This window comes from Corylus avellana, chromosome 8 (assembly GCF_965113065.1).
Source record: "Corylus avellana chromosome 8, dhCorAvel1.hap1.2, whole genome shotgun sequence".
In the NCBI taxonomy this organism is placed as follows: Eukaryota; Viridiplantae; Streptophyta; class Magnoliopsida; order Fagales; family Betulaceae; genus Corylus; species Corylus avellana.
In genome coordinates this window covers 22,186,140-22,197,627 of record NC_142497.1, presented here as the reverse complement: position 1 = coordinate 22,197,627, position 11,488 = coordinate 22,186,140, and the positions used below count along the sequence as shown (strand labels likewise).

General features: G+C 35.3%; 2 protein-coding genes across 2 annotated transcripts; both read left to right on the top strand.

Annotated features, from left to right (window-relative positions):
* The first annotated feature begins 915 nt into the window (after positions 1-915).
* On the top strand, positions 916-3,234 carry LOC132163977 (omega-3 fatty acid desaturase, endoplasmic reticulum). Its single transcript, XM_059574369.2, has 8 exons — positions 916-1,381; positions 1,504-1,593; positions 1,677-1,743; positions 1,859-1,951; positions 2,032-2,217; positions 2,312-2,392; positions 2,564-2,701; positions 2,793-3,234. The coding sequence occupies exons 1-8, from the start codon at positions 1,068-1,070 to the stop codon at positions 2,982-2,984; spliced, it is 1,161 nt and encodes a 386-aa protein (XP_059430352.2). The 5' UTR covers positions 916-1,067; the 3' UTR covers positions 2,985-3,234.
* Positions 3,235-9,966: 6,732 nt separating this feature from the next.
* On the top strand, positions 9,967-11,488 carry LOC132164416 (uncharacterized). Its single transcript, XM_059574924.2, has 2 exons — positions 9,967-10,983; positions 11,068-11,488. Exons 1-2 carry the CDS (start codon positions 10,014-10,016, stop codon positions 11,406-11,408), a joined length of 1,311 nt encoding a protein of 436 aa, XP_059430907.2. The 5' UTR covers positions 9,967-10,013; the 3' UTR covers positions 11,409-11,488.

Here is an 11,488-nt window from a genome sequence, read left to right as displayed (position 1 = left end):
TTATTTAATTATAAAATATAATTAAATAATTATTTAAACAGTATATATATATATATATATTATAACACTTGCATGACTGTTCATGCACACTAGTGTTATGTAAATCACTGCTCATATTTATAAACACCCTTTATTTTAATTGGCTTTGTTTGAAACACACTTCCCTTTTTCTTTCATTTTCTCTTTTTAAAATTAAAATTAAAAATTAAAAAAAAAAAAAAAAAAAAAAAAAAAAAACAGACTAGTAATACTAAAAGCCTCTAAATTTTGATTAAAATGTGATTTTAAAAAGTCACATCATTCTTAAAGTGACATAAGAGTAATTTCTAGAATTATTTTACACGCATACACACATCGGAATACTTTTTCAAAAAAAGAAAAAGAAAAAAAAAAAAAAAAAAGTCAACTTTTAAAAGGAAACATTATAAATCAACCTATACTAAGAATATAAATCCAATAATATCAAAGCTCATAATATATTCGGAACATATTCTGAATATATTCTAACACCCTAAAAAAAAAAAAAAAAAAAAAAGGCCTTCAAGTTTTCGACCATCATGCCCACGTACTATAATCAATTCACAATTTCCTTGTACATGGCCTAGTTTCGGCCATGATCCCTAAAATAATAATAATAATAATAATAATAATAATAATATTTTAAGGGCAGTCCAGCAGGTTGGCAATTTGAAGCAGCTACGGAAATTAGCATAAGTTGTATAATGATGGTGTCTGTGGGGGACCGGAAGGCCTGCAACTTTGGAGGCCACTCCTTAAAAAAGTCGGCATATTGTGTAATCTTGGTAACCCCCTTGGACCATGTGCAAATCCTACATACATGTGTTTGTGTAACCGTTTCTGTTGTGTAACACGGCAAGTAGGGCGCATCCAGAGACAGATTCTCTCAATCTCCTGTGTGTTTCCACTCTCACGTGCGCATCTATCCCTCCCTCCATTCATTTCATATCTTTCATCTTATATATATAAAGGCCTTGCCTTGTGTAGACCTTTCATCTTACAAGTTACAACCAACCCCCTGCCTGTCCACATTCTCGATTAGGTCTCCAATGAAAGAACCAGTGCTTGAAGAGATGGAGAATGCAGGAGGGTTTGGTAATGGCTTTCATGGGATTCCTGGAAAAGATGATTTCGACCCAAGTGCGCCGCCTCCCTTTAAGATTGCTGAGATCCGAGCTGCCATTCCCAAGCATTGCTGGGTCAAGAATCCCTGGATGTCTCTCAGTTATGCTCTCAGGGATATCTTTGTGGTTGTTGCATTGGTTGCTGCTGCAATCTACTTCGATTCTTGGACCTTTTTTCCGCTCTATTGGGCTGCTCAGGGAACAATGTTCTGGGCTATTTTTGTTCTTGGACATGATTGGTAATCGCTTACTTTTCTGCATTCTTTGCCTTCCATCCTCTAACTTTCTTGTTTACCATTAATGCATTCATTCATTCATTCATATACTCTGTTTTACAATGTCTTCTGTTTCGATTCAACAGTGGCCATGGAAGCTTTTCCGATAACCCAGAGCTAAATAATGTGGTGGGGCATATCTTGCATTCTGCAATTCTTGTACCCTACCATGGATGGTGGGTTTTCGTAACAACTTTCATTTCTCAATCAACTTTTTCAACCAATGAAAAAAATGTATGCTAATCTCTGAATCCTACAGGAGAATTAGCCACAGAACTCATCACCAGAACCATGGGAATGTCGAGAATGACGAGTCATGGGTTCCGGTATTATCTCTCTTCTATTATAATAATTTTAGAAAAAAAATGCATATAATTAATATATGGGGCTGAGGTTTTTTTTATCTTCAATTTGTAGTAATTCTTTTTTCATCTTTCCCAGTTGACTGAGAAGTTATACAAGAGTTTGAGTTACAGCACCCGATTGCTGAGATTCACAGTGCCTTTTCCCCTGTTTGCATATCCTTTCTACTTGGTGAGAAAGCTTGTCTCTGTAATTTCAAATCTCGTGTGCTTGTCATGGTCTAATTTTTTTCCTGCTGGATGAAATCTCAGTGGAGTCGAAGTCCAGGAAAGCAAGGCTCCCACTTCAACCCATACAGCAAACTGTTCACCCCCAATGAAAGGAAAGATGTGATAACTTCAACCTTGTGCTGGTCTGTAATGGCTGCTCTACTTATCTCTCTATCCTATGCAATAGGCCCCATTCAAATGCTAAAGCTTTACGGTATTCCTCACTTGGTGGGTAAAATTTCTTTTGCCTGCTGATAACTTCATAGAATTCTTTACATTTCTCTAATTGTAATGTACTTATTGAACACTCAATTGTTCACAGATTTTTGTAATGTGGCTGGACCTTGTGACTTATTTACATCACCATGGTTATGAGCAGAAGCTTCCTTGGTACCGCGGCAAGGTACTCAAAAATGTCTTTGTTCATCTCCCAACTAATTACTATTAACCCCTCATGAAACATTAGATCTAAGGTTCAATCCCATTGAGTGCAAACAATTCCGCGAAACCCCAAATACTCCGGTTATCTAAAAAAGAAAAGGCTTCATTATCTTTCATGTTTGTATCTTGACAGGAATGGAGCTATCTAAGAGGAGGGCTCACAACAGTTGATCGTGATTATGGAATGTTCAATAACATCCACCATGATATTGGCACCCATGTTATTCATCATCTCTTCCCTCAAATCCCACACTATCATCTAGTGGAAGCGGTGCTTAGCTTTTTTCTCTATCACCTCAGCAAATTATTGTTGCATTTTAGTAAAAGAGTTGATTCTTAAAGTTTTAATGCTTCTTATGCAGACTAAGGCAGCTAAACCAGTGCTTGGAAAGTACTATCGTGAGCCAAAGAGATCTGGGCCTTTTCCAATTCACTTGATCAAGAATCTAGTAAGAAGCATTGCAGAAGACCACTATGTCAATGACAATGGAGACATAGTCTATTACCAGACTGACCCTGAGTTGTATAAATCTTCCCTCAGCAAGCCTGACTGATTCTTGGGGATGAAGTTTTGGCAGTTGTTTGATAACCATATTTCTAGTTCAGAATTGGTCCATTGATGTCTGTTATAAGCTAGGGAGACTTCAATTTGTATCTTTTATTTCCAAAATTATGAGATCTAGATCCTCTTCTTTTCTCCACAATGGAGAAAATGATTGTTATGTTATGATGAACTTTCAAATAGTTGTATTTTGATGATAAAGCATACCTTTCTCTAAGCTAATATTTGGTATGATGTTACTGCTTTAATGAGGTACTCGAAACCTAATTGTGTTAAGGCTCTTTTCGAAGTTTTGGGTGTGTCTTGTCACTCCTTTTACATAAAGAATATGTTAAAGTGGAAAGAATAGATTTAGATTTTGTGCAATAAGCTTGTCCGGGCATACAAGCAGGTGCTTCGTAAAAATAACAAGATAGCTCTATCGCACGGGATCCCATACTAAAAAGGTCATTCTTTCGAGGAGACAAGTTGTAAGTAGAATATATACATCAAGATGGGTATATTAACATCTTTTTGGTGCTTAGATTACTGTTTGGGCAAAGGCTAGAAATCTTGTGGTTGTGGATACAGCCACTTGAGATCTATTTCGTTTTTTTTTTTTTTTTTATTCTTTTCTGAGCCACCACTTGAAAATTAGAAGATCTAGTCTTCTTGATACTATACTTAACTAAAACTATTCTAAGAATATTGGCAATAAAATTGCAAAACTTGAAATATAATAAAAAAAAAAATGCAACAGAAATATTTTGACATATATTCGACCATATTTGTTCAAACAAATCAAAAAGGTAAGCAACATAAATCTGAAGAAATTTAGGAAAGCAGTCTGGAAGAAATATCAGCAATAAACCCTAACTTATTGCTGAAATACACGTGCTATTTATTTAGAAATTTTCTCCAAACCAGTCTAGAAGAAATATCCTCCAACCCATTTAAAATAGTGCCAAGTGTCTATAAACATTTAAAACGTTAGTTTAAGTTAGTAAAGTGCTATAATGACCTTAAGAATTTAATGTACATTTTAAATTTTTATAGATATTTAACACTATTTTAAATGAATAGGAGGATATTTCCTTCAAACTGGTTTAGAGGAAATTTCTGTCCATTTATTTATAAGCCAAGTTAGGCACGCTCAATCAAAATTTTACCTCGTTTATTCTTCACATCAAAGAGGGAAAAAAATCAACTCCAATTATAATTCTACAAATAATTACTTATTTTGAATAAATCACTAAACGCCTTAATCTGTGTCTAATTAAACCATACGTGACATCTGAATCACACTTTAATTCACGAGATTTATAACACATGGTTCCCCTCAATTTCAACCAGTTTTGTGCACCATCTTTAATTATTATGAGATTTTTAACACATGATTGACATGAGTCCTGTTATATGCATGTGCCATTACCTCAACTTTGGCTATCAAAAGATTCAAAACTTACCCCATGAGGTGAAGCTTGAAGATTGTAAATGAGTGCATTAACTTTACCCAGATACACCAAAGAACTTTTGGTGAATATGACAAATCGAAGGCAGAGAATATGACAGAAATTCTTAATTATCTTCCTAGTAAAAGATGTCTGACACCTTCATAATTCATTGACAGAGGGGGGAGGGAAAAGCCTTTTCATTTCTTTTAAAGTAGAATCAGAGAACTTTTGACATTATTAACAAAAAGCTTCGGACATGGTGGATGGCATTGGCATGCCCACTACTTTCTTGCTTTGTAATGGGCGGTGAGAATATCAACAGAGCCTTTTTCGAATAAAACTTCCCAAAAAGAAAAGAGATGGAAAGACACTAGATTTCTTTGTTTTGAGGGGTGTTTTTTTAGTTGTAAAAGTGTTATGGTGTGACTTAAAAATAAAAATTATTTTGAATGATTTATGAGTATTTTGTGTATTTTGTTAATGTTTTTAGGGTAAATATATAATAAATTTATGAGTCAACGCGTGAAAACTAAAAACATCTTCAATTTTTTTATTTTTTATTTTATTTTTTTTTTCAATTTCAACTCCGTGGGTCAATCGAAAAGATATCTTAAATCTCTCTGTTATATTTTCTCATCAAACATAGTCTCGACAACCCATTATTAATGTTTTGGTCCCTTGACGAGAAATTTTAATTCTATCCCTAATGAAATTGATGGTTACCAAACATGAGAAATGGGTGTAAAGCGTATTTAATGTAACCAATAATGGAGAAGAGATTGTGCATTGAAAAATTAAGACAAAGTGGATTAATTATTGTGGGCTTAACTTCTTGTTCATGTCTTCCTAACTTCTACGGTTCTACCAATGTATTTTAAGACCCCCAAGTCATGTCAAATTCTCAATCTTATACTCAATTACGCACGTATCTAGGCACCGATGGATGGAAACAATTAATATGGAAGCTTAGCACGGCATCCATTTTGCATGTTTTCAGAGACATGGCACATAGCTAACTCTCAAAACACTCAAGACACAGCTTTCTGAAACATTTGAAGTCAATATTAGATATCTCAATAGATGAGAAATCAAACTATATTAATTACAGGACCATAAAGATTGCCAAAAATCTAAGTCAACAATGTTTTCAAGTAATCAAACATTTTGGAGTTTGAACATGGTACATGCTCTTAATCTTCCTGGAAACAACCAATTCAGCCGCTTGAGATCTTCCTATGTATTAGAACATGGAAAGAGGGGTGAACATAGCATAGTACATTCATTTTTCACGGCCTCAGCAAAACGATTCATTTTGGAATGAATGGACAGGCGTTAGAAAATTGGGAGAAAATGTAACGGAGAGATTTAACACACCTTTTCGATTGACCCAAAGGGTTTAAAAAAAAAAAAAAAATGAGGGTGTTTTTAGTTTTCATGTGTTTTCTCAGAAATTTATTATACATTTACCCATGTTTTTATTTTGAAAAAAAAAAAAAAAAAAAAAGGGAAAAATAAATAAAAGTTTAACAAACGGAGCTATTGTTGCACACTTGTGGGGAATCCATTACCACCTATGGATGTGTTTCTACTTTCTACCCCCACAAACCGTTCTTTTTCTTCTTCTTCTTCTTCTTTTTTTTTTTATTTTTTTTATTTTTATTTTATTTTTTTATTTTTTTATTTTTTTTTTATTTTTGAAGTTGAGAAATATTATATACTGCATTCTATGATGTTAGGCTGATATGACAATGTTGATCATTCTTTTTTAATTTTTCCTTTTAGCAATGATTTATTTAAAAACCGATAATCATTATAATATCAATATGTTTTATAAATAAACATAAATGTATGGAATATAGATGGAGGAGTAAAATGATAAACCATAAATAAATAAATAAATAAAAATTTCGACACTTTTGAAGAAGTAGAGATTTTCGGCTGCCAAAAGTCAGCCAAGTGTCTACTAAGTGATTTTTTTTTTTTTAATTGAAGAGAAAAAAGTTTACAATGGGGATTATAGATGACCGAATTTGAAGCATTAGCACTAAATTTAGGATGACCGAATCCCTTTATGGTGATACCATCCCTAAAAAGTTAACCTTTCATCCTTAGGTTTTAGTTTTGAATCCAAAAACTAGTTTTAAGACATTAAAATCTAAATATTAACTCATAAAAATTTAGCTAATAAAAAAAAAAAAAAACAACACAATTTTTATTTCAATTTTTTTTTATTATTATTATTTTATTTTTTAGAAACAACTACGTATTAGACCACGTTTGGCTGCCTCAATTTGACAGCCGCCTAGACAGACTCCTTTTGAAGACATAAAAGAGAAATTTGAGTAAAAAACGTAAAACACGAAAATCAAAAAGATAGTTAACCCAAAAGCCGAGAATTAACAACATTTTTGGAATTAGAAATCATTTTTTATGTGAAGTTTAAATCTCGATGAACGGATTCCAAGGCTACCCACCCCAGCATTTTTGGATGAATACTATTAATTGTGAAGCTCAACTTTCAGCATGCATGTGGTCCGTACAGTCAACAAGAGGACAATTTCACCACATTTTATTATTATTATTATTATTATTATTTTATACACTTGAGAATATTGTGTAGCTATTATACCCAGCAGCTCCCTGCCTTCTTTTTTGTCATTTTTCTTTTCACATAGTTTTATTTTGCTATGAAGAAATTCCTTTATTTTAGTCTATTAAATTAATATGTCCCCTAAAAGTATAATAGAATAAAGAGTTCATTTTATGATTCAAATTATTATTATTATTATTTATTTTTTTGCTTTCAACTTCCAGAATATCAGGCCCAAGGATGTCAATGGGCCAACCAAGCCGACCAATGCCTGGGTCAGTGGATTAAGCCCATAAGATGAGCCCAACTATCATGTATCCAGACTCCCAAGACAAACTCCAAGCTGCATCCTCGTTGGTCCAAATATTCAGTGGACACTGTTTTGAGCCCGGTGACCAGTAAATGCAGTTTAAATGGTCATAAATAAATTTTGTTCTGGCTTTTGGGCTTTTGAGTGCACAAGCCACAAACTCTCTTTGTTTTGTTTGTTTTTTTAGGCAAGATAAATTCATTACAAGAAAAGAAAAGTACGCTTGGGTTCCATACAATAAAAAGGAAAGCAAAAGAAACCAAAAATGGGCTTCAATAACTTCTTATTAGTCCAAATAATTGTGTTGTAGTTCATGGGACAAAGTGACAATGCATTATAGTTCATGATGGCAAAGTAACGCGAAGTGACGGATTGACCGTCTGAGTTAACGACTTTGACTGACAGAAAGGGGTTTTGAGCACAAAATGATAGTTTATAGAAGCAAAATAGTACAGTTGACAATTCATGAAAAAAAGTGTCAAAGCGTTATAATTCATAGAGGCAAAAGGTAGTTTTCCAGGGTATTTTTATTCTCACATTCTCACAACAAGAAACAGTCGAAATAGTTGGAAGTAATGAAAAATCCCAAATATGAAATGGGACCAAAAAAATGGATGTCGTCATATAACACAACAACTCAAAAACAACAGAAGGAAGGGCTACGTAAGCCCCACTCCTCCTTTCAATACTTTTTGCGATCCCCAACAACAAAAGCATTCCACAGCAGCACTCACTCTTTCTGCCTTTTTTGGGGCAAAAACAACGAGTCAGTGGGGGTGGGGTGGGGGGGAACCTCTCTAAAGTGGCTTAGCTCAGTTTGAACAAACCACCAAAAAGTCAGTTTCTTCGGCTGCAAATTGCGAAACCCAATAGAGTTTGGTCACCCCACTGCTCGTAGGACACCCTTATTGGATTGCTCATCTCATCATGTCGCCTCCCCCTTAATACTATTCACAAATATAGTATACACAATTAGATTTTCCATTTGCTCCCTCGTGTGTAGTGTTGCACTTATAGCGGGAATTTAGATGTTAAATTGTCCTAATTCAAATCCCACATATAAGACAATTCATATGAAATTGTTTATCTGAAAATGGTTCAACAATTCAAAATTTATTTAAACAAGTGAATTTAATATAAACTTTCCCACGATGTGATGCCCAAACCAAAATGTTTGAGATCTCAATTCCTTACACAAAAGTGTCATGTTGACAAAAAACAAAAAAATTGCACCCATTTTCTCTTGGTTGGAGCTACCCTCAACGGCTCAACCCCAACTACAATATGGGGGGTGGTCGGGCTACGTAACCACTAAATCCGAGCTGTTTGGTTGTGGCCACTACATGGCACATCGAAGGTAACTGCAATCACCCCTCGAGGTGGCGGACCACCCTAGGCTCATCAATGGCAACTTGATGAGTCTTGGAGTAGTATGTCACTTTAAGAGGCTCTAGTGGCGGTGTAGAGGTTCAATAAGGGAGGCTGGACAAATATATTTTTTAACAAATTGCCCCATCATGTAACTTTTTTTATTTTTTTGAAAGGATAATGTCATATTAGGACAGATATAATAAAGTCGTAAGTCTATTTATTTTTTAATAAATAATGTTATTTAGTAAACTCTTATACAACTGAATGACATGATTGTAAGAATCAATCCTTAAATCTTCAAAAAAGAAAAAAAAACTAATCTTAAAACTAATTTTTGCAGTCACTGTTACGATCATAGTGTTGCACATAGGTTAAGTTTAATCTTAACCATATATATATAAGTTGTTGAGCACCTTTTACTTGTAAGCTGGTTTTCAATAATGAGTTTTACCCAAAGTTTGTATAATTTGGTATCAAAGCTAGTTGGCCACCATGTTAAGTATATGATAAAATAAGTTGCGGCATAGTGGTCGAGTCACGAAGAAGGCGACCTATATGCCGTATTAAAATGTCTTGCTACTATGTATGAGTATAATATTAAGTCATTGATTAATACTGATAAAAAAGTAGAGTTACCAAAAGAGAAATGACTACCATTAGGTCAGTGTCGATAGAGTGAGCCGTCATGAACGTCGGCTGCGGAGTGTAGTAGTATTTTACGATCCTAATGTCCCATATGAGTTAAGTCTAATCTTAACTGTGTATATATAAGCTCTTGAGCACTATTCTTTTATAAGCCTATTTTTAAAGATAAGTTTTACCGAGAGTTTATATCAGTCACATCGTCAAATTATAAAGGATTCTGCTCAATATAATTACTTTTTTTCTTGGCACTATAGCAGTCATAGATAGACAACTAAAGGGACCCTCTTTTGCTGCATTTCTTTAGCTGCAAAGAGCAGTGTTAGTACGATAAGGCACCCAGAGAGGGTTGCTGCATGTTTGAGCCATACGCACAAGACAACAAATTGCACAAATTGACTTTACACCGCGCGTGGAAACATATTCCTGAACACCCCCTTTCACCACTTCGCCAGTGCCCAACATTCAAACGCAAAGCCCGCCACCTCTCACACTCTCTCCCAGCACTTTTCTCTGTCATGGAACAACAAATTCAAATCTCTCTCTTTTTCCCCCATTGCTTTTTTCTTTTTCTTTTTTTTCTTCTTCTGTAAACTACTACTCCTTTTGCTAGTTGAAAGTTGAAAGTTGAAATTCCACAGACCCAACTCACTGTTTCTCTTTCAAAACTTCATCATGAAGTTGTTATCTTCTTCTTCTTCTTCTCCTTCTTTTTCGTCGTCTTCCTCCTCTGCCTCTTTTGATGTAAACATGTGTAATTCAAAGAGTGCCACTGCCGGGTGTCTCGCCGGCATATTGCGCAGAATTCTCTGCTCTGGTAACCTTCCTACACACCCTTCAGATCAAATCAGAGAAGCTGATTCTGTGGTGTGTGACAAGGATCAAGAATTGAAGGCCGCCAAGGAGTGTATAGAGAGATTCGAGGCCTCTGCCTCGCCAGGGATAGTAGCAAGGCTGATGGGTTTGGATTCGATGCCGGAGATCAACAATCTGTTGCAAGCAAGTTCGAAACCGAATTCAATTTCACGTAGCCGATCCTTGAACTCTACGGATCAATTGGCGGGGTTTGATTCAATGCAGGGGCAGCATCGGCGGGTGAAATCCACGTTGTCGTTCCGAGAGATGCCGACATTCCTCGAGCTAGAAAACGAAAACTTTCTTATACTCAGCTTCGAGACTGGAGGTGAGAATAAAGAGTTAAGATCAAAAGGGAAGAAATCTGAAATGGGTTTTGGAGAATTGAAGCAAAGAAGAGCAGAAAGATGTAAAATGGGGGAGAACAGAGCAGAGAGGGTGTCAGAAAAGAAGAAGACGAAGAACAACAACAACAACAAAGGATGTCAAGAAGCCAAAAAGAAGCAGAGTAAGAGAATCTCTGATAATGGCAAGTCTAAAGGTTCAAGTATTACTCGGTCTCCTTCAAAGAACTCCAACGAAAAACCATACGGTTCCCCGGAAGCAGTAAAAACTTCCAAATCCGTTAACCAGAAGGAAGTCTTCCATGGAAGGAAACTAAGTGAGAGGAAAAAAACCAGTCTTTGTGTCGTTCAAAACACAGAATCTGAGTGCAGCTCCGAAGATTCGAGCCCTGTTTCTGTTCTTGATTTTGCCCATTTCCTCACTGATCCTGAAATCCCAATATCAGGTTTGTTACTTTTGTCTTTCTAAAGTAGAAGTTTTTCCATCTTCAAATGTGCAAATTCAAGAACTTTACTTTTCAAAATTTCAGAGTCGAGTTTGGCCGATTCAAAGTCACGAAGGAAGTTATCGCCGGAGCTTGAAAATCACAAGCAGCAATCTCCACGAAAGGACAGTAATCTAATCGGCGATGAGCTAACAACAAAGAAAGTTGAAGGCAAATATCATGGAGCAAAGAAGAAAGAGTGTCAGAGTCAAAACTACGTGGATATGTGGGATGAAATTTCCAGGCTGACTGGAGCAGAGTTGGTTGGATCAAATTGGGTATACAGGGGAATGTGGAAGCATGAAGATATTGGTGCAAGTTGTGAGCTTGAAATTCTTGATCAATTGTTAGATGAATTGGTAGGTCAACTATCTGGACTTCCATGAAAAATTTGAACATGCAAGAGTTATATAAACCTTTGTAAATTTCGCATTGTCAATAAACTCAACAAAGAAATTTTGTTTCA

Bases quoted from the DNA above. Each gene is read 5' to 3' on its own strand.
- LOC132164416 (XM_059574924.2), top strand. From the start codon at position 10,014: ATGAAGTTGTTATCTTCTTCTTCTTCTTCTCCTTCTTTTTCGTCGTCT. The intron at 10,984-11,067 runs GTTTGTTACTTT...TCAAAATTTCAG, and splicing joins TCCTGAAATCCCAATATCAG to AGTCGAGTTTGGCCGATTCA.
- LOC132163977 (XM_059574369.2), top strand. From the start codon at position 1,068: ATGAAAGAACCAGTGCTTGAAGAGATGGAGAATGCAGGAGGGTTTGGT. The intron at 1,594-1,676 runs GTGGGTTTTCGT...TGAATCCTACAG, and splicing joins CTTGTACCCTACCATGGATG to GAGAATTAGCCACAGAACTC. The intron at 2,393-2,563 runs GTACTCAAAAAT...GTATCTTGACAG, and splicing joins TTCCTTGGTACCGCGGCAAG to GAATGGAGCTATCTAAGAGG.